The sequence below is a fragment of the Nannobrachium achirus genome, assembly GCF_963921795.1.
Source record: "Nannobrachium achirus genome assembly, chromosome: 4".
NCBI lineage: Eukaryota > Metazoa > Chordata > Actinopteri > Myctophiformes > Myctophidae > Nannobrachium > Nannobrachium achirus.
In genome coordinates this window covers 45106636-45128929 of record NC_137813.1, presented here as the reverse complement: position 1 = coordinate 45128929, position 22294 = coordinate 45106636, and the positions used below count along the sequence as shown (strand labels likewise).

Below are 22294 nucleotides of genomic sequence, written 5' to 3'. Positions count from 1 at the left end.
TAAGATGAAGTGACATGCACGAGTACACCTGCACCCAGCTACTGTATCCTCCAAACGTTCTCTTGTTCTCTATAGTCCTTCTGCCTTCATCTTTGAGTCTTATCTCACGCAGCAGGATTCTTACCTGCTATACGTTCCTCTTGCTCCACCTGGGATTAAACAATATGTTTTATAATTCAAATTAAATATATTTTGGACATGCCTACGTGTACGAATTTCTCATAGTCGTTAGTCAGCTTCACCTGCTTCTGCCTCTCACAACGAGGACGTAGGGTTGAGTTGAGAGGAGTTGTACTATTACTGGATATTTGTTTACTGTATATTTTTACATATTTGCAGGGCATGCCAGGCACACCAGGCGAGAAGGGAGAGACCGGTCATGTTGGCTTGATGGTGAGTACTACTAGAAGCCACTCACATTGCCTCATCACTGCTATCTACACAGTAAAAAGAGGGTACAAAACAGGTCCATTTGGTTCCATCGATACACTCTCAGAGTTCAGTTATCAGTCAGTATTTTATAGTGTACGCATCGTTTTGCTTATTTTATGCTAAAACCAACACAATACAACAGCTCAAAAATAGCTTGAGCACCGTCTCGGTGGATGGCTCCGATCCGGATTGACCCGCCGCGCGATGATGGCGAACGGCTGAGACTTAGCGTACGAGGCTGCGAGGGTTTGGAGGAGGTTCCGCAAAGGAGCGAAATAAATAGACGCAAAGAAAAGAGAACATGGTGTGGAAGAGATGGAAGCAACGGAGCGATGAAGAAGAGGAACGGAAGGAGCGCTGCTTGGGAGCAGGAAGACGGTGTGACAGCTGCTAATCAGATTAGCCTCAGTCTTGGCTGTCTAATGAGCAGCCTCCTTTGTGACTGGCTGGCGTCTCTCGGAAGGCTGTCAGCCGTGCGTGGACACGCCGCACGCACCACACGTCCTCTACAGCAGTCCGTCTCCATTTTTTTCCTGCCAAAGGACACCCCCAAATTGATTTGGCTGAGGACCCCTCAACCTGACGAGCACTAAGAGTTGAGCCATTGCGAGGCATAGATCAGCTATTTTCACAATTTCTGACTGTTTTGTGACAAGGACGCCCAGAAGAAAATGTTCAAAAATAGCAGGTGTACAAACTCGCTGCGCGGCACAAAGTGACTCGCTGGGAGCTTGTATATCTGCTGTTTTTTTAATAGCCAACTTATAAAATATGGATAAAGGGGTTCAAATGATTGTGATGAGAAGCACTGCTCTACATGCCCTGCCCGACTCTTAACCCCTAATTGCTCACGTGCTCCTTGTGGGCAGCGAATCAGCTGGGTTGGGCTGAAAATGCTTAATTTCCCTCGCGGGATGAAATAGGTATATATTATTATTATTATTATGATTCAGAAGGGGCAACGGGGCACGTCCAAATGAGAGCAAAACTAAACGGGGGAGCAAGAGACAGACAGACAGACAGAGACAGACAGACAGACAGACAGACAGACAGACAGACAGACAGACAGACAGACAGACAGACAGACAGAAAGGGATAGAAAGAGAGGGAGAGACACAGAGCTCCACGGGGAAGCTTAATACATGTGGCTAGTCTCGCGGATCATAGGATTGTCTCCTCTAATGCTTCCCTGACTTTCTCTCTCTCTTTCTCTATCTCCATCTCTCTCTCTCTTTCTCTCACCCACCGCTCTCCCTGGGCAGATTGTCTGTCTATCGGTCTTCCTCACAAGACCCTTTACCACAGAAGACTCTTCTCCAAGACTTCTGAGCGTTTTCGAGAGCTAAGCTCAACATCTGCTCAAACCCAGGCCGGTCGCTGAGCGCAGTCAGAATTAATTGCTCGTCGTTCTCTTGAGGTGGGCTGTGAAGATTCCAAGCCCACTTCAGTACTCTCATTTCAACTGCTGCCCAGAGAGAGAGAGAGAGAGAGAGAGAGAGAGAGCCTTGCATCTCACTGGCTAGAAGTTCCTCATTACCGAATAGAGTGAAAGATAGAGAGAGTTGGTAAAAGGCAGGCAGCGGGAATGACGGTGTCATATTGAGGGTAATGGCCTGTCCTATGTGTCACCATCATGTCACTATGATGATGATCACATGAATGGGCTGCTCCATCTCCACATGATGTATAGCTCACTTTCAATCTAGGAGGCATCAAATATGTTTTACCTCACTTTGGTGGTGTGCGTGTGTGTGTGTGTGTGTGTGTGTGTGTGTGTGTGTGTGTGTGTGTGTGTGTGTGTGTGTGTGTGTGTGTGTGTGTGTGTGTGTGTGTGTGTGTGTGAATTGTGTGTGTGTGTGTGTGTGTGTGTGTGTCTCATACATGCCTAAATTGTAAATTACGTTGTTATTGCTGCACCTGAGTTCTGAAAGAAAACGTCACTCTTATTTGTCTCCACAGGGACCCCCAGGACAGCACGGCCCTCGAGGTCCCCAGGGGAACAGCGGTGGAGAGGTACAGCATGTCTCAATTCCTTATTTTACTGTTAAGCTTAGTCTAGTTTGTACCAAAGATTTGCAACGAGACGAAACCGCTTTAATCCCAATTTATACTGTATGTTGTCGGTAATGATGACACAATGATGAGGTGCCAACTTGCGACCTGTGCACTCGTGGCCATCTAATGTATGGCCTACTTGTGTGCCAGCAGAGCGCGCCTTGTTATCAGGTCGCTCTTGTTGATGGTGACGTCACCAAGAATGCTGGTCCCTCATTGGCTGTTGATGGTGATGTCACCAAGAATGCTGGTCCCTCATTGGCTGTTGATGGTGATGTCACCAGGAATGCTGGTCTCTGATTGGCTACTGGCGTAACCACAAACGGACACGCAACAGATATGTGACAGACCGAACGCAACTTGCGCACTCTGCTTGTGCAAGTAATTATCCCATAGTTTAACTTGGTTGGGGGGGGGGGGTATAGACTTGTGATATAGACTATATAATAAACCAGGATCCTCCTGCCTTCAGATTCAAAGGAGAGTCTGATTTACGAGGCTAATGGTGATATATACCGTACCCCCAATCTTCCATACCAAGCAGTTCTTACATGAAAGCCCCCACATACACAAGCATTCCACCCCCCCCACACTCATACCCTCCACACACCCCCTACCACAGACCGCCCCCATCTTCCATAGCCAGCAGACTTACCTTGGTGTTTTAATATACTCCCTCCATCCCCAGTTGAGGTCATGTTCAGGTCAAGTAGTTTCATCATCATATTCCAATCATGAATTTCCACGTGCACATTAATTGAAAGAATATATCTGAATATTACCATGGTAATGAGACTTAGACAAAAACCAATCGTAAATGGGATAATGTGTTACATGCCTCAATAATCCAGCTAATATCAGCAAATCCCAGCTGTCATAATTAAAAAACTCTCATTCGGGATATGAGCTTACCGGGGCAATTCTAAATGGGTTATGGCATTGCATTCACCATTGGTGACACAAGGATTGCGACCGTCAGCTCGCAGTTACTATCAAAACCTCCACCGGCTGTCAGTCAGTCTGTCAGTCACGTCACGTCACGTCACGTCACGTCACACTTTTGCCCTACTCATATCTCCGCCACCGTTGCCCCTATCCATGCCAAACTTTGCACAAACACTCCTACCAAACCACAACCTCCACTCATTTCTCACATGGCCCTCTTCTTGAGGCCGATTACTGCAAAACACATTTTTGGACACTGCTCTTACAGATCTTGGCCTAAAATCACGCAAAGCGGTACACAGTATGTCTAGAGTCATGTCATCAACATGGATCTGTCCCTTTTCCCATATTCCCTCCTGATTGGCTGTCATTGCCTTCTAAAGTTTGTGTATGCGACCTGACGGTTTCTTATCTCCCGATTAGGGAGTCTTACTGGTGTTAAGTTTGTATTGTATCAGCACAATGCCAAATCCATTGATTTGCCCCCCCCAAAAAACATGTAGCCTACTCTGACTTAGCTGAACAGTACAGTAGCTGATCCTTATAGACTGCCTCTCTTCTCCTCAGACCCGTCCTGCGTTTGAAAGTTGAATTATTCAACAGTATTAAAATATAATTCCTGGGAGAGAGAGAGTTATATTTACAGCTCCATGAATCATTAAGGAGTATTAGACTATCATCCCTAGGAGCCAGTTATATTTACCTCCAGTAATGGCCATTTCTCAACAGCCCTCTCTCACACGTCGGTCAATTATTCAGCAGTGAGTCGCAGACACACTGGAGCTGTCTCTACTACTGCAGAAAGAGTGGAGGGAGGGGGTTAGCAAAGATGAGGGATCCATAAATGGATTGATACAGGAATGGTGGGAGCAGGGGCGTCAATTGGGTATGGCAGGGGGTATGCAGCTGCCATACCCTGGGTCCAGGGGGGAGAATAAAAGTTACGTTTAAATATAAATCCACAAATGTCTCTTTGTCTATATGTGCTGGTTATTATGTTGTTAAATTACATTAAAATAACTACAAATGCAACATTTTACAAAATGGTCACTTTAACAAGTTATTATAATTATATTCTCCACACTTGTATTCTCCCCATCTTGACAAAAATGGTACATTCAAAGGTTTCGCAAGTCAGCTGCACAGGTGCAATACATTATTGTTAATTGTGGCACGTTTACTAACATGCCAAGTTTAACTGCACTTGAAGAAACCGTAGAAACGGGGGGAAAAAATAAAATGTACTAGTTCTTACAATAAATGTATCATGTCTGTTGCTTCGCGCGCGTGCAAGACACCAGTCATGTTGCCATACCTTAGCTTTTTCTGAACTGACGCCACTGGGTGGGAGAGAGAGAGAGAGAGAGAAAGAGAGAGAGAGAGATAGAAGTGGACGGGATGAGAGGCGGGGTGTTAACAGCAGGGGACCTCACTAGCGGCGTTCTGATCCACTCAGCCAGCACGTCTGTGCACTCTAGCGAAGATGTGTTTTTGCTGTTGTTTGTCTCAAGACGTCTAACAAAACACCCCCCTCTCTCCACACACACACACACACACACACACACACACACACACACACACACACACACACACACACACACACACACACACACACACGCGCCCTAGCACGCACGCACGCACAGCTATTACTGTTGTATGCTCATCAGCGTTGCGTAAGCATGGGAAAACTGTCCATGCCAGCACACACGAGCACGCACACAGACACACACACACACACACACACACACACACACACACACACACACAAAACGCAACACAGGCGAACTGAGAGATGGAAAAGCTTATTCTCCACTGATACTATCCCCACAGCAGTTGACACACACAAGTTTTCCTCCTTGTTAGAGTGATAATGCTGCTCCAGTTTCTGCTGTCTGAGAACAGAACTGCTGACAGACAAGCAACCGCAGCAATAACACACACACACACACACACACACACACACACACACACACACACACACACACACACACACACACACACACACACACACACACACACACACACACACACACACACACACACACACACACACACACACACACACACACACACACACACACACACACACACACACACACACACACACACACACACACACACACACACACACACACACACACACAGAAAAAAAAAGGCAGCGAGGGTGTGGAATTTCAAGAAAATCACATGAATATTTCAGAGCCGCTATACTGTTTTGTGATGTTCTCTCTCTCTACCTGTTCCACAGGGGGCGGCCGGATTGCCTGGTGGAGTTGGTCAGCCTGGACGTGTTGGAGATAAGGTCAGTTGGTCCCCATTAGTGAGAATGTTTGGACATGATGTGCTGTGTAGGACTGCCACTATCGATTATCTTCTCAGCCATGTTATTCTATCCATCACTTTTTCCATTCATTGAAAAATCAAGAAGCGTGGGCTTCATATACAGTATACTGTATATTTATATATAAAATAGTGAAAATAGCAGATCTACAACTTTATAGGATCACAATGGAGACAAGTCCTCAGGACCTTTTTGTGTTACAGTATCCTTTTTTAGTCCAAATGTCTGACTGTACCTCGTGCTGTTTGCATTTTTGTCTAATAAAGTATAAAGTATTCAATAAATCAACGAAAACAAGCTCAACACGTCTTGATGTTCCCCAGTGTGAGCTTTCAGATCATCCATTTTTTTAGATTGTTTGAAAATGTCCATCTATAATGACCTGCCCAAAATAGGGATAGGTTATTCATTTATTAAATAACGATTATATATATAATCAATGAAATGGATCAGTTGGATGAACTGTTGCACCCCTAGTGGTGTGTGCGGTGTACTTACCTGGATGCTGTGCCTTCTCTCCCAGGGTGAAGACGGAGAAGCCGGAGACCCTGGACCTGTGGGAAATACTGGTGGTGCTGTGAGTCACATAGTCTCTCTCTCTCTCTCTCTCTCTCTCTCTCTCTCTCTCTCTCTCTCTCTCCTGTACAATTACAATTTAGACAAAGTGCAAGGTTGGAGTAAAGCAACATGAACCTTAATGGCCGCTCACACCAAGCACTTTAACTATAACGACGACTGTACTGTAAAGATACAGGGGCATCACACCAAATTCTGGGCCCTGGGTACAAGGATTCACTGCGGGCCCCCCATGAATGTTAACTATTGAAAAATAGCAGATATACAAGCTCACAGCGCGGCACCGAGTGCCGCGCTGTGAGCTTGTAGATCTGCTATTTTTGAAAAAAATTGAAAATGTGTGCAAGAAACCTATGTATCCATGTCAGTGGTGCTTAAACTTTTTCATGTCAAGGACCCCCAAAATGATATGTGGCCACGGACCCCCATCTCAAAATATTTAGTTCCAGGGACCCCCCAGAAGCAAAATTTGAGTTACAAATGTTCGCTTAAAGAATACATTTAGGCTATTCAAGATTTGCACACATTTTCACGACTTTTCAAAAATAGCAGATCTACAAGCTTGCGAGCTTGTATATCTGCTATTTTTCAATAGCTAAAGTTACTAGGGCCCCTCCACCTTGAGACCTAGTAACTCAGTCCCACTTTCCTCCCCCTTGTGGCGCCCCTGTAAAGATATAATCATTCTGATTCAAGTGGATGGCAGAGTTCACACAGCGACTATAGCAAAGATAATGGTGAACGATACAGTCATAGTTATCATTATTGTTATAGTGCTAACATAATATGATAGTATAAAGTGTATTGCTAGTGCTACACTGTAACCGGAATAACAACTACCCTGTTGTCTTCTATCTAAATTACATACTATAGCAGGGGTCTTCAACAGGGGGTCCTCAACAGTTACTACAGGGGGTCCTCCTTTTTTTATCCTTTTTATATTAACCACTTGAACCCTAACGTCCATATTCTGAGAACTTTAGCCAAAAATAGCAGATCTACAAGCTCACAACGCCTCGCGCTGCGAGGCGTTGTGAGCTTGTAGATCGGCTATTTTCGGCAAAAGGTTTGGTGTAGAGGGGAAAAAGAGCAGACTGAGTACAGAGTTAAAAGTCAAGTTTATTCATTATTGACGGTCCAAATGGTTAAATATCTGAAAACACAAATGTACCTGAATCCAAAACACACTGATGATTGTGCTGTCAAAAGATGAAACTATATGGAGTCCCTGCTTCATCTCTCTCTCAACGAAGGGATCCTTGGCCTGAAAACGTTGAAGACCTCCTGTACTATAGCATCGGCCTACTAAAGTAAACATTATTTTCTCAATCAACCTCCTCTTCTGTCCCATAATCTCACTCTTGTCTGTTAACTGTTGGATCCCAGGGGGGTAAAGGCGACGTTGGGGACAAGGGAGACGCAGGGCCTCCCGGGGCAGCTGGACCCGCAGGAATCCGAGGAATACCAGGGGAGGATGGACCCAAAGGCAACTTTGTGAGTTCACACTGTGAGGTTTATTATATGTGATTAGAGGTGGGACGTTCGCGAACGAATCAAGTCTTTTGAACGGCTCTTTGAAATGAACGATGGGATCCGGTTCGCAGTAGGGTAGCCGTTCCTTTTCTAAATGAACAGTGGTGGGAAAAGTACTCAGTTTCTTTACTTAAGTAAAAATATCAATAGTGCAATCAAGTAGAAGTTTGGAATGTTAATGTACTTGAGTAAAAGTAAAAAAAAGTATTGGTATCAAAATGTACTTAAAGTACCAATATTAGAACGTACTCATTATGCAGAATGTCCTGTTTCACAGATTTTCCAATGAGTAAAATGTAGAAAAATAATTTGAAAATAGCAGATCTACAAGCTCACAATGCGTCGCAGCGCGACGCATTGTGAGCTTGTAGATCGGCTATTTTCAAATGGCAGGTTTGTACCTATATACGGTATGTAATTATAATCAAAATCTACAAAGTAACTAGAAGGCCTAGAATGAGCCAGTCTTTTGAACGGCTCTTTGAAAGGAACGGATCCCAGAGATCCGGCTCACTTCAAAGAACCATAAATCCCCATCTCTATGTGTAATATCACAGTAATGTTATATTGTACAGTATAGGAGTCTGAGTCTCTAACCTACTGCTGTCGCTCCCACAGGGTCCCATTGGATTCCCGGGAGATTCGGGCCCCCCTGGGGAGGCCGGCCCCAATGTGAGTAAATCACTGTAATGAGAAATATATAGACGCAATATACTGTAGAGCGAGGCAACTAGAGATACCATCATTTTCTTCCAACCGGTTTTGTTTTTTTGTCTAGGGAGTGGACGGGGGACCAGGGTCTAAGGGAGACAACGGAGAAACTGGCAAAGCTGTGAGTACTGTATGATCTTTGTTAAAGTTTTAAATAAACTTAGAAACTAGAAACACCAGTACTGTATCTCCATTCTCTGCTCCTGTCGCAGACCTGTAAGTGTACAGATGAAGTCTTTGTTCTCTCTCGCCAGGGAGAGGTTTTTTACTTATTCGTCTCATCGCGGCAATGCTTTCTTCTCCATGTCTTTGCGACTGCATTTCTGTTTAAAAATGTTAACCCTTTGTTCTGTTCTCTGCAGGGAGCCCCAGGCGCCTCTGGAGAGCCAGGCCCTTCAGGACCCCCAGGGCGGAGGGTAAGTTTACTCATTTGTGCTCTGTGTGTGTGTGTGTGTGCGTGTGTGTGCGTGCGTGCGTGCGTGCCTCAAGCATCATGACCTCACGCTGTTGTATTAACCGAAGCAAAATCGGTTGTCAATTCAACACAAATCATACATGACCTCTAAACATGTTTCTTTCTGTCTTTCTTTCCAACCAGGGTCACTTGGGAGCTGAAGGAAAAGAAGGGAAGCAAGGAATGAAGGGATCAAAGGTAAATCAGACTGCAAGTGTGTGTGTCTGTGTGACATGTTTAGTATAGTTTAGTATAGAGTATAGTATCGTAACACACTATATTGTTGAGTATACAGTAGCATCATAACATACTATATGGTTGAGTATACGGTAGTTGCGAACTTACGACCGTAGGTCGCATTTACTATGAAAACCTGCAGCTCATGTGCGTCAGTCAGTCATGCCTCATGTCACCCTCCATATATACAGTAGACTCATTTGCAGGTGTGACTCGCGTCACAGCGACCACAATTGCAAATTAATTGTGTCCTTGTCCCTTTTATGCCCATATATTAATTTTGTCCTTGTCCCTTTTATGCCCATATATGGAGATCCCTGATGTTATCAATATTAAGCCCATATTTGGACATACAGTATTGTGTCAGTCTCATGATACCCAGTGTGGTTGAGTACATAGAGTAGCATCATAAGTTATAAACATATTGTTGAGTATACAGTGGTATCATAACACTACATCTTGCTGTTCTGCAGGGAGCGACAGGTCCAGAAGGTCTGGCGGGGAAGACCGGTCCAGTGGGAGCCCAGGGACAGGCTGGGAAGCCTGGTACAGAGGGCCTCCGAGGAATCCCAGGACCTGGGGTCAGTGCACCGCTGTAGCCTTTAGCCATTCAACTAGATGACAGCACATTATTCATTATTCTGTTTGTGGGTGTTTGTTCAAATACACTGCTCCACCAGGGGAGATATTTGGGGTTTGTGAGCTTCAGACATGGCTGTTTCCAGTTGGTGGTCTAGGTGTCTCAATAGAAGAGTAGAGATACCACCTCTAATCACTAGTTACATAGTATTAACATACCGTAAATCCCCAATTAATCGCCCGGTGGCAAACTGCCGCCGGGTCCCATATATCCGCCCGGGGTCTGACCCCATTTTGCGCAATAAACGCCTGTTTCAAATAAGCGCATGGTTTGTATAAGCGCCTGGGCCGTTATTTGCAATTAATATTATCCTTATTAGGTTTTATGTAAGAGCCCGGGCTATTATTTGTTTGGTTGTTTGGTATTATTTGCTATTTATTCAACTTAACTGGTCATTTATGTTGCATGGCAGTGGTGCGCTGAAAACAGCAAATCTGCAAGCTCACAGCAGTGCTGTGACAGCACGTTGCAACGCACCGCACTCGCTGTGCGTCGCTACGGGTCATATGTTGCATGACGGTAATGCGCTGAAAACAGCAAATCTACAAGTTCACAGCCCTGTGAACAGACACTTCTACTTCTAAGCCAAATGTATATGGTGCCCAGCCCAGCCCAGCCCAGTGCTGCGCTACCATATGACGCGCACGCAGGACGCACTGTCTGTCTGTGCGTCGGGGAACAGATTGCCAAAGGACACAAAAAAAAGAGAGGAAAAAAGGACTAAGGAGTCTGCTGCTCTCTGCTCACTGACCACCATTCATTACTGTCTAAAACGTTGCTACAATGCAAAGTTTGCGTGAGTAGGCTACTTTAATGGCAAAACGTTGTGATGGAGAAAGACTGGACAATAACACCAGCTGGATCAGAATAACTCATTACCTGTTGCTGCCTCTTGTTATCCGCATTTTGAAGAAGTAATCCATTATTTTGAGGTTCAAGGGGAATGCAGAAGGCTTAATCATAATGCAATACCATAATATTTTAATGTCAGGATAGTGGAGCTGTTCAGTGGTCATGTCAGAGTCCAGTCAGAGCACCAGCTGCAGGACTTCTACGCTAATTGGGTCGTTGAGTCGACTCGTTGACTACAGAGTCAGACCTAGATGCGTCTTTGCTGGTATGCGGTAATTGATTATTTTGGAGAAAGATTCCCTTATAAATAATAGTATATATATTTTTTTAAAAGGCATTCATACACTCTTGATATTTTTTAAATGAGGTTTGGTCTAATAGATCGCAATGTGCTATTTTCTGGGTGTTCATAACAATTAAAATAATAATAATTCTAACATTTATTATAACATTTTGATTATTATTACTATTATATAGTTTGAGAAAGAAATAATTACCAAATAATGGCCCAGTGCTGGCCAGTGCCAAAATAAATAAAAGCCTGTTACCAATAGCCGCCTGGTCCCTTTTAAGCGCCCGGGGTCCGACCCCATTTTGCGAAATAAACGCCCGGGCTACTAATTGGGGATTTACGGTACTCTACTATACATTAGACTAGAGCATAGATGGGCAACTGGCGATATTGGAATACTGATATATTAGTGATTTCAGCTGTTACAATTTCACACATGGAAAAATGTGTAGCTTAATGACTAGTATTACAATTGTATTGTATTTTTTTTGTCCGATGTATTTATATTTATATTTAAGTTCATAAAGTTAACATAAGAACATAATATTATAAATGCATTTGAAAATCCGGATTCCAATTAAGAAATAGCAGATCTACTAGGTCAAAAGAGCTTGACGGTCAGCTATTTTTGACTGTACATGCATTGTGGCCCTCTGGAGTGAGTGTGAAAATATAGTGGCCCTCTCCATCATCTAAGTTGCCCACCCCTGGACTAGAGTATACCCTAAAACCCAGAGGTTTCCTTTTGCCCACTCGCTGATTTACAAATGAACAAGTTCAAACTGAGGATTATACTTTGCATGCTGTGTTCAATCTCCAGGGTGAACAAGGGTTAAATGGACCACCAGGGCAGACCGGACCACCAGGACCAATGGTAAGAACCAGATTCCAGTGAACCCTAAAGCAGTGGCTCTGAAAGTAGGGACCCCCAGGGGTACCATGAGTTAATATAGCATCAAAATCTGTTTAACCACCTTAAAATAGTCGATGTGAGTTTGTAAATCTGCAAAAAAAAAGTTTTACATTCCATACACAAATCTTGTATGGCACCATGTATTTTCTGATGGGGGTCTGCAGCCAAATACATTTGGGGATCCTTGACATAAAACTGTCCAAATATTCAGTGCAGATGTTTTGTATTATTGTTGCTGCAGCAGCAGAAAACTTGTACGGTTTGCCCAAAACTGTTACTTTTCAGGAAATGTAAAAAACCCCTGTGTACTGTACTGTAGTTATTATTTATTTACTCACAAGCTGTTGTTAAATATTTATAAGACCCACATACAGACCTGACAACTTTTCAACTTGGTGTCTCTATTTTGGGCATGGTGAAAATAGCAAAGCTCAAAAAGTGTTGCATCGCATTGTGAGGTTGTAAAACGTCTATTTCCGCTACTTTTGCAAGACACTTTCATACGACTGGGTATAAAATAGGATATCGTCACTGTCGGGCAGAAACCTCGTATCTCCAAGATGGAAATTTGTTAATTTTTTCGCACAAAAGTAGTGAAAACGGCAGATCTACAAGCACACAACGCCTCGCACCGCGAGGCGCTGTGTGCTCGTAGATCAGCTGTTTTCACTAGTTTAAATCGTTTTTAAAAGGATAAATACAAAACAAACGGTTTTGGACATACAAGGTTTCCCCCCGACAACGACGATATTCAATCATGAAAAACTAGATAAATATGAAATATGGAGATACAAGGTTTCTCCCGGACGGCGGTGCTGTCTGAGATCGGTGATGTGCACCAATAATGAGCCTTGACCTGTTCACAGGGGCCAGCAGGACTTCCAGGCTTGAAAGGAGACCCCGGGACCAAGGGTGATAAGGTGAGTGCCTTATCGATTCAGCTCCTGACAGACATACAGACAGACAGAGAGCCAATAAATCTGTTGCACACGCAGTATGAAGCCTCCGCCATCGCTGCTATATGTGTGTACGATGACCCCTGCTGTTCCCTGGACTGTAGGGTCACGGCGGTTTGATCGGTCTTATCGGACCTCCCGGAGATCACGGAGAGAAGGGAGACAGAGGCCTTCCGGGAAACCAGGGCACGCCCGGAGACAAAGGAGACGGGGTACGCCACAACATCTTTTATTGTTAACCCATTTAGGCCTAGGATTATTGAATGCTTTAACTGTTGAAAAATAGCAGATATACAAGCTCACAGCGCGGCACCGAGTGCCGCGCTGCGAGCTTGTAGATCTGCTATTTTTGAAAAAGTTGTGAAAATGTGTGCAAATCTTTGAATATATGTATTTTCAAAGCGAACGATTTTGCTTCTGGGTGGTCCCTGGAACTAAATATGTTGAATGGGGTCCGTGGCCAAATAAATATCATTTTGGGGGTCCTTCACATGAAAATCTTAGAGGGATTCAAAAGACACTTATAGAATCGGGTCAAAATTCACATTTTCACGGGGCGCCCGCTGGCCTCGTGGTCAAGGCGCATGCCACATGCTGGGATATGATGCCTGCTGGCGTCGCCGGTTCGGTTCCCGATCCGGACGACCTTTGCCGCATGTCATTCCCCATCTCTCTCCCCATTTCCTGTCAGTCTACTATCCTATCCAAATAAAGGCAGAAAAAGCCCCAAAACAATACTTTAAAAAATAAATAAATCACATTTTCACGATTTTTCAAAAATAGCAGATCTACAAGCTCGCAGCGCGGCACTCGGTGCCGCGCTGTGAGCTTGTATATCTGCTATTTTTCAATAGTTGTGTACCCGTTCTAAATGGGTTTTAACTCTGAGAGTTCCAAGAATGCATGGGTTCAAAGAATGGAATGAAATGATCAAAATGACATCATATGAATACATGCTGGGAAGAGGATATGGGAAGAAATCAAAGATATATGGGATAGTTTTCTAATGCATATGAATCTTACATGAATATGTGAAGGGGTTCCTACTTTTATTTATCTACATTTATTTACATTTTTGTGATATCTTGGACTGACTGTATGTATGTATCTGTATTTTTTGTTGTGCTGCACTGTATCCTAACCACATGTTGTACTTTACTACTAATAAAAACATGTTAATTTAACTCTGAGTGTACACTGTCACTACAAGTTAAATTAACGCTCAGGATTTTGCACCATACAGTACAGTGTAGTCTTACAATAGGCTACGTACATGAGATTAATATGAGGTGTGATTTGTTAAAAAGGCATATTTGTGTTCCTATTCTAGGGTAAAGGTGGTCCCCCTGGTCCCAATGGTCCCCCAGGAATGACTGGACTAGCGGTAAGCTTTTTTATATGCCTCGGGTACACAGTCATTCAGTGTAATCCTTTCGTCATTTGGATACATGATTGATTGATTGATTGAATTAGACAAGCTTAATTAAAAATATATAAGATGACGCTCTGTCCATACTGCAATTTGTTACCAAGCTCAGTCAAGTATAACCAGCCCTTAAGTTGAACCACAACTTATTGTTAATCAAGTTATGGCTTTCAACCTCCTCACCGATCCAACTCCCTTCTCTTCTTCTAGGGTGCAATTGGCGAGAGAGGATCAAAGGGAGACATGGTGAGTGTTGTAATCTCTTCTATTCCCACGTTACCATTCCTGTCCGCACACCTCAGCCCAACTGTCTGCAACATATGCGTGGGATGAGAGAGAGAGAGAGGAAGAGGAAGGGAGGGAGAGACAGAGAGAGAGAGAGAGAGAGAGAGAGAGAGAGAGAGAAAGAGAGAGTTTATTTGTGTGTTGGCTTAAATGTACCATGCTTCATAATCGTAATGCTTCTCCGTGTTTACTGCGTGTCTTTGGGACTAAAAGCTTGCTGTTACAGCCACGCTCGCCTTATGTGTGATTCTTTCCAGTGGGCCCTTATAATAGGATTTGGTTCTGGTGTATGTGATGTGATGAAAACCACTATAGCGTGTCTTGAGAGCACAGGGCTTTGACCAAAGAGTGCTGATGCACATGGCTGGATAATCCTGTAAAGCGGCAGCCATATCTGCCCGGATAAAGGCAGGATTTGGCCGACTGGTGCGAGAAGGGTTCCAGGTGAAAGGACGATTGACACAGAGCTTTTTGTCATCCCCCCCCCCCAATTCTCTAGGGTCCCGTTGGTCCCCAAGGAGACACAGGTCGGATTGGCCCCCCCGGACTCCCCGTAAGTACACTCAATTACCCGTGTTCCATTCTACTCGGTCCACCAGTGTCGTCCATTTTTTCCGAAAATGACCCTTTCACCTCACCTCTCCCCTCGACGTCCAGGGACCCCCTGCGACCATGGTGCAGCCCCTGCCCATGAAGGAGGGCAGGAGGAAGAGGAAGAGGCAGTCGGACCGGGGCGGCGGCGGCTCGGCCCGGTCGCAGGAGGAGGACTACGTCCCGGACCCGGAGCTGGAGGAGTTCCTCCAGGGAGACCAGCCCCTCCTGGAGGAGGCCGGGGGCATGGAGGAGGTGTTCGCCTCCCTCAACTCCATGAAGACGGAGGTGGAGCTCATGAGGAGGCCCCTGGGCACGTACGAGAGCCCCGCCCGCACCTGCAAGGAGCTCATGATGGTCCAGCCCGACTACAAAGACGGTGAGCAAAGCGATATCGTCTCGTAATGAAACTCCCTTTTTAAGCCATTTAGGCCTAGGATTATTGAATGCTTTAACTATTGAAAAATAGCAGATATACAAGCTCACAGCGCGGCACCGAGTGCCACGCGGCGAGCTTGTAGATCTGCTATTTTTGAAAAGTTTTTTGTGAAAATCTTTGAATATATGTATTTTTTAAAGCGAACGTTTGTAACGAAAATTTTAGTTCTAGGGGGTCCCTGGAACTAAATATTTTGAGATGGGGGTCCGTGGCCAAATAAATATAATTTTGGGGGTCCTAGACATGAAAAAGTTTGAGAACCACTGAGATAGTAGTCTCTCAAGAACAGACTAACTGAGCTCCAGTTAAGTGAAAAGGACCTTTTCTTTGACGATGGCCGGCCAGATTGCCGACATAGAAACATAGGTTTTTCAAAAAATCTTATAAGGATTCAAAAGACACTTATAGAATCGGGTCAAAATTCAAATTTTCACGACCTTTCAAAAATAGCAGATCTACAAGCTCGCAGCGCGGCACTCGGTGCCGCGCTGTGAGCTTGTATATCTGCTATTTTTCAATAGTTAAAGCATAAAATAATAATACATAGTACTGTGTACCCGTTCTGAATGGGTTAAATGTCTCGGCCCATTCAAGAAGGACTCCATCATCTTCTCCGTATTTCTTTTTACAGAGGCTCATGACTTTGTTAGCTTACGATGCAGTTCATCATTTCCTCCCCATGTTGTCATCGTATTCTCTGAGGTGTTCCTGGCAGGACTACATCTGGTGTGTGATTGATGTGTTATTTCCATGCCCCCCCCTCCCCCCACCCCCCAGGAGACTACTGGATAGATCCTAACCAAGGCTGTCACCGCGACTCCATCAAGGTCTACTGTAACTTCACAGCTGATGGAGAAACCTGTCTCTACCCTGACAAGAGGATTGAGATAGTGAGTCCCCCAAAAACCTACACAGCTTGTCATCCTTTGAAAAGCAAGGCTTTGCAAATCTCTACAGGTCCCATGTGGATACGAAGCGTGCTTTGAAGACGCACACGCGTGCACAGAACACAAAATATGTGATCAGAATATGAATATGATCAGACATCAGATAATATTATCACTTCGTCTTTACATAATTTCCACTGGCATGCTTGCATGAGCGCCACAGATACGTATTATGTACGATTATGCACGCACGTATAACGGCTCCCCCTCCTCTCTGTCTTTTTGTTTACAGGTGAAATTAGCAGCTTGGAACAAAGAGAAGCCAGGAAGCTGGTTCAGCAAGTACAGGAGAGGCATGCAGGTAAATCAAACGCCTCCAACCATTAATCTCTAGCATTAGTCGTGTTCCGCTAAATTACCCGTTCTAATTGAGAACGTTTGAATGAGAGCATGGAGCAGGAGAACCCCCAAGAAAATAGATAGATGATTATAAATAATAATAATAATGATAATATATGTTTAAAAATATATAAACTGTGTGATAAAATAAAGTATGTTTGTATGAACAAAAAGTAGTAGCTAAGAACAATGATTTATGATTAAAAAGAATAATCACTACAGGTAGAGGTTTAAAACTGTTAAGCTGTTTTGGAAATCCGCACAAAAATGTTTCAGGCCAAGGAGGGAAAGAGGAGAGCGAGAGAGCAAGGGACTCGGTGGTGACGGTTGCGAAAATCTGAAAAAAATCAACCCTGGTCTGAAAATAAATACGAAACAGGCGGCAGTGTGCATACATGATTGACACAACGTGAGGTTGATTTTTTTATTCACGTGCTCCGAAATTCACTCCACTATTCGTCCGAAAAAACGCAGCAGTGTGCAAAGACCTTTACAGTTCAATTCAACCAGTTCTGAGATTAGAATGTTTTCGTTTGGCTAGACCAGTCGTTCTCAACCTTTTCAGGCCGTGACCCTTACAAATTAATCATATTTGAACCCTGATAAGCACTGGGAATGTAAGAGTTGAGGCATTACATTTAGTTTGACTCGCTTCCACAGTAACCTGACTTTCGCCAGATAGTTGCAGCAGTGCGTAACGCTCTGCCTTACATCTGGGCTCTCTCGGGCAGACTCGATGTAAGGGGCGGGCCATTTTTTGAATTTCTGTAGCAGGTGATTGGATGTGGCCGTTTCTATCACAGTCTGGGAGTGCCAATTCCAACCACTCATATTGGCCTCATGCATGACGTTGCACCCAGAATCCGCCTCCTGGGTTTCCACGTGGTCTGCAATCAGACTCTATTGGCTCAGAGCCGCTCAGAGCCTGCCCATAGCTGCCGCTGATTGGTCCGGCCCGGGACTTTACGAGTGTTATCAACTCTGGCCGAGCAAGCCCAGATGGTAAAAGCAGAGCGTTATATACGCAATGCTGCCACCATCTGGCGAAAGTCAGGTTACTTCCACAGATAAATATTGTGAAAATAAGCCTCCTTCTTATAGCCTGGAATCCAGCCTGAATCGCTATGTTTACGTGTACGTTTTCTCACTTCACTTCAGGCCAGGGTCCAATTGACTTGCATTGAGTTGCTCACCAAGCGCATGATGCGTACTTCCGCGTTTGAAACGCCTCTGAAACGTGACGTAGTGGGGCCTATGTGACGCGTTTTGCGTCATCGATTTTGTTCATGGACGCGATGGGGCTCCAATTCATGAACGAGCACTTCCGCTATGAACGCGCAGTCAATACAAAGAAAGAGGCCTAGATGCGCGTTCATATTTCTGACCCCAACTGCAGTACCTCAAAACAGCCAGCATGTCCATGGCGCTTCAGAGTTCCCTGGCTTGATTTCCATTACGTAGGCAAGTCAGGAAGTGAGTCGAGTTTTACATTGGACAATACTGGTCCCGCCCCTTCCACAGACCAATCAGAAGCCACGAGTAGTTTTCACTCGTTTGGGCGCGGAAATGGGAGGCTTTCCAGACTCTAAAGAGGAGTGAGAAAAATAAAACTCTGTACGGCAAACGACAATTCTTTAAGGATTAAAAAGGTCTTAAAGGTCCTTAAATTGTCACTTCACTGTCACCTGCGGACCGCCCCCAAAATCATGTGGGACCCCCCCTGTGGGTCAGGTTTTAGACTGCAGGGCTAGAAGTTGGTTTTAGCCGCGAGGATCACTCACTCACTCACACACAGAGTGCTTGTTCATTTCTTTTCCTCGTCTCCTTCACTTTTCCCATTGAAATGTTTGCTCCCACGCTAAAGGCAAGTTACTGTATGCTAACCTGGGATAACCTGCATACCCGCGCCTCTGCATAAATGTATTCATGAATATAAATTGGGAGATTTATAAACAACTGACAAGGTTGATAGAAATAAAATTGCTACTGTCACAGCACGTCTGACAGCCCCATTGTCAGTGGGATCAGCTCCTCCATGGGTTTCTATATTCACCATGAAGCCTAGCTCTCTGTAAGAAAGACTGTACGCTATATTGTTATTGATATTATTGGCTCTATGTCAACTTGCAACTTCAACTTGCAACTTTATTTGTCCCTGGAGGGCAATTGGTTTTTGCAGCAAGACATAGATAGATACAAGACAGTAAAATGCAAAAAAAAACTGAATGTAGCTGACACTGGGAAAACAACAGTGGTCCCCGGCTGACCTTCCCAATTCTAGAATCACACACAAAGAATAAAGAGTGCTTAGTTAACAGTTACAAGATCAACATGTCACCATTATAAATACAACTTAGCTATGTGTGAATAGACCAGGGGTCTTCAATGTTTTCAGGCCAACACAATCATCAGTGTGTTTTGGATTCATGTCAATTTGTGTTCTCAAATATTTAACCACTTGAACGGTCAATACTTAAACTTGACCTTTCACTCTGTACTCTTTTCCCCCTTTACACCAAACCGCTCACAATGCCAGGCGTTGAGAGCTTGTAGATCTGTTATTTTTGTCTAAAGTTCTCAGAATATGGACGCTAGGAGAAAAATAGTTTCTATTACACAAAGATTTGGAGGACCCCCTCTAATAATTTGAGGACCCCCTAGGGGTGCTGGACCCCCTGTTGAAGACCCTTGCTATAGACTTAATAAATCTCTTTGAATGTTTTATACCATTGTTTCCCAAACATAGGGTCACCCATTTTTATGGGAGTATAAACACATATACACAATTTTGTATTTTTATTTTAATTTTAAAGCTATACTGTGTAAGATGCTCAACTAGTGGTCATTAGCCCTATAGCAAACCGCGGTCGCGTCCGCGTCTTTCGGCCGTTTTTCGTACCTTCACACCCCCGCGTCTGCCTCCACCTCGCCGAGAGCTATCTTTAGAGGGGTCCCTGGTTCCTGTGCGTTCAGGCATTCCAGATAAACGGACTCCTTCACCCTGCCTGGTAGGCGAGATTACCTTTTGAGTATAGAGACACACGGGCGACTACAAATATGGCGACCCCACTTCAAGATGCGCTGTGATTGGCCGGCAGTGTATAACCCTCGCTGTGATTGGCCGGTAGTGTGATGACGTAATTTTGCCGGGAAATCCCGCCCCTGTCACGGCTAAGTAGAAAACATATAAAGAGAAGGCTTCAGAAGCTGAAAATAACGGAGTGGGGGTTCTAAAACTTTAGCGATTTAACAGTTAGGACAATTTTAAGATTTGTTTTATAAAAAAAGTTACATGGTATAACTTTAATTATTATTATTTCAAAAGATTTTCTAAAACAAAATAAATCGTAATCATTCATAAAATAAAAAGAATGCTGATGTGTTCCCAGATTAAGCGGTTAATACAGTACTGTATTTTTGGTTTGGATTTGGCAAACACTGTTGCATACTGAGCCTGTCACTGTGTCCCGCAGTTCTCCTACATTGACAGCGATGGGACTCCAGTCCACGTTGTCCAGCTGACCTTCCTGAAGCTCCTCAGCGCCACGGCCCACCAGAGCTTCACCTACACCTGCCACAACTCCGCAGGCTGGTTCGACAGCACCGCGCGCTCCTACCAACACGCCGTGCGCTTCAGGGCCAGCAATGACGAGGAGCTGACCCAGGCCAAGAGCCCCTTCATCCACACAGTGCATGACGGATGCCAGGTCAGTGTGCCAACGAGAGAGAGAGAGAGAGAGAGAGAGAGAGAGAGAGAGAGAGAGAGAGAGAGAGAGAGAGAGAGAAGGCTGGCTGATCCGGAATTAGCCGTAATGAAGCTAATGTGTTTATCAGTTGTGTTATACGGTTGTCAGATGGTGCTTAATTCAATTCAGTATCTTGCAGATGGTAGCCATCAGATTATTGGTTCTCATGTAAGTGGGGATTCGGGAAAGACCGGGGTAGAGCTAGTTGGCCAACGTAGTAGACCAGTGGTGGAAAGTAATTAAGTACATTTGCTGAAGAACTCTGTACTTAAGTACAATTTTGAGGTACTTAATTAAATGACTAATTCCATATTTCAATACTTCATTCATACTTCTACTCTGCTACATCTCAGAGGCAAAAACTGTACTTCAATCCCCTACAATTATTTGACAGCTTAGGTTACAAGTTACTTTGCAGATGTTACAAAACATACATTAACCAATTAAGCCCTATTTTAAACGGCTATTTAAAAATTGACAGTCTACAAGCTCACAACTCGTCACATCGAGATGCAGTATGAGCTTGTAGCTCTGCCATTTTCAAGTTTTTTTTACATTGCTACCCACCACTGATGTAGACGAAGCGGATTCCAACTTGGTTGTGTTTGTTTTTGATTTGTTTGTCTGTCTTTTTCACACGCATTTGTTTGTCTTTTTTCACATGCAGTCTCGGACGGGCCAGGAAAGGACAGTTCTAGAAATTGACTCTCCATCAGCCGAGCTGCTCCCCATAATAGACGTTGCTCCATCAGACTTTGGCAACAGCAACCAGAAATTTGGCTTCCAAGTTGGACGCGTATGCTTCAATGGTTAACATGGGGGCCAGCAACACAGAGAATGTCCTGCACAAGTTGTGAATGGAAAATGAACCAAAAGAAAAAACTGGACTTTACCACTGCCCCCCAAGCAATATTTATTATATATGTTCCTATAAGAGGTGTGTTTGTGGTATATTTTGTAAGACTCTTCGACAACCACTGAGATACTCTATTCCATGGGTCTGCATCGGCGAGAAACCTGGCAATACAGAGGAACAAGAAGAAGAACAAAGAACGTTTATGAAAGGGAAAACTTCCATTTAGTCATATTTAATTTGTTGTTTTTGTTTTGTTTTTGTCTGACCTTTTGAGTGTGCTGTTGCTGTTAAATCCGCTAGAGTTAAGGGCTTTGCACACAGGCGCGATTTTCAACAACTGCGTTTTTTTCCGTTTGCTGCATGATTAAAACACATTGGATTTGGTGTGCAATGCTGTGCGGAATCCACGCTGCGGATCCAAAAAGGAGTCATAAAAGGAATGATGAGTTTTTCCCGCATGCGACAAGACGCACAAATCGAACTGGGTTCGATTGGGAAATAAACGCATTGCCGCAGCCAAATTCGGAGCCGGTGTGCATGAGGTCATAGAGAATCATTGTTTTCTTAAAAAAAAAGAAAATAGTCAGTTTTTTCCGTGCGAAAAAAAACGCGCCTGTGTGCAAAGCCCTTTTAGAAGTACTGCGACACTTGACAATGAACAATTTTAAAAGGCAGACGGTCTCTCCATTCTTTGGATAGGAACTGTCTATCATTCTGTGGTATGGGTC

At 44.2% G+C, this 22294-nt stretch overlaps 1 protein-coding gene across 1 annotated transcript in view; it reads left to right on the top strand.

Annotated features, from left to right (window-relative positions):
- The window catches only part of col5a3a (collagen, type V, alpha 3a), a gene marked incomplete at its 5' end in the record, with an annotated part of 77776 nt that extends 55728 nt beyond the window's left edge, over positions 1-22048 (top strand). The window contains 21 exons of the mRNA XM_080723321.1: positions 340-393; positions 2392-2445; positions 5681-5734; positions 6297-6350; positions 7736-7843; positions 8501-8554; positions 8661-8714; positions 8956-9009; positions 9192-9245; positions 9758-9865; positions 11889-11942; positions 12848-12901; positions 13042-13149; positions 14268-14321; positions 14574-14609; positions 15148-15201; positions 15306-15618; positions 16456-16568; positions 16858-16926; positions 20438-20671; positions 21378-22048. Of these exons, the coding sequence (XP_080579447.1) occupies positions 340-393; positions 2392-2445; positions 5681-5734; positions 6297-6350; positions 7736-7843; positions 8501-8554; positions 8661-8714; positions 8956-9009; positions 9192-9245; positions 9758-9865; positions 11889-11942; positions 12848-12901; positions 13042-13149; positions 14268-14321; positions 14574-14609; positions 15148-15201; positions 15306-15618; positions 16456-16568; positions 16858-16926; positions 20438-20671; positions 21378-21524 (1884 nt within the window). The 3' untranslated portion in view covers positions 21525-22048. The remainder of the gene's footprint in view (positions 1-339; positions 394-2391; positions 2446-5680; positions 5735-6296; positions 6351-7735; positions 7844-8500; positions 8555-8660; positions 8715-8955; positions 9010-9191; positions 9246-9757; positions 9866-11888; positions 11943-12847; positions 12902-13041; positions 13150-14267; positions 14322-14573; positions 14610-15147; positions 15202-15305; positions 15619-16455; positions 16569-16857; positions 16927-20437; positions 20672-21377) is intronic.
- Between the last annotated feature and the right edge of the window lie 246 nt (positions 22049-22294).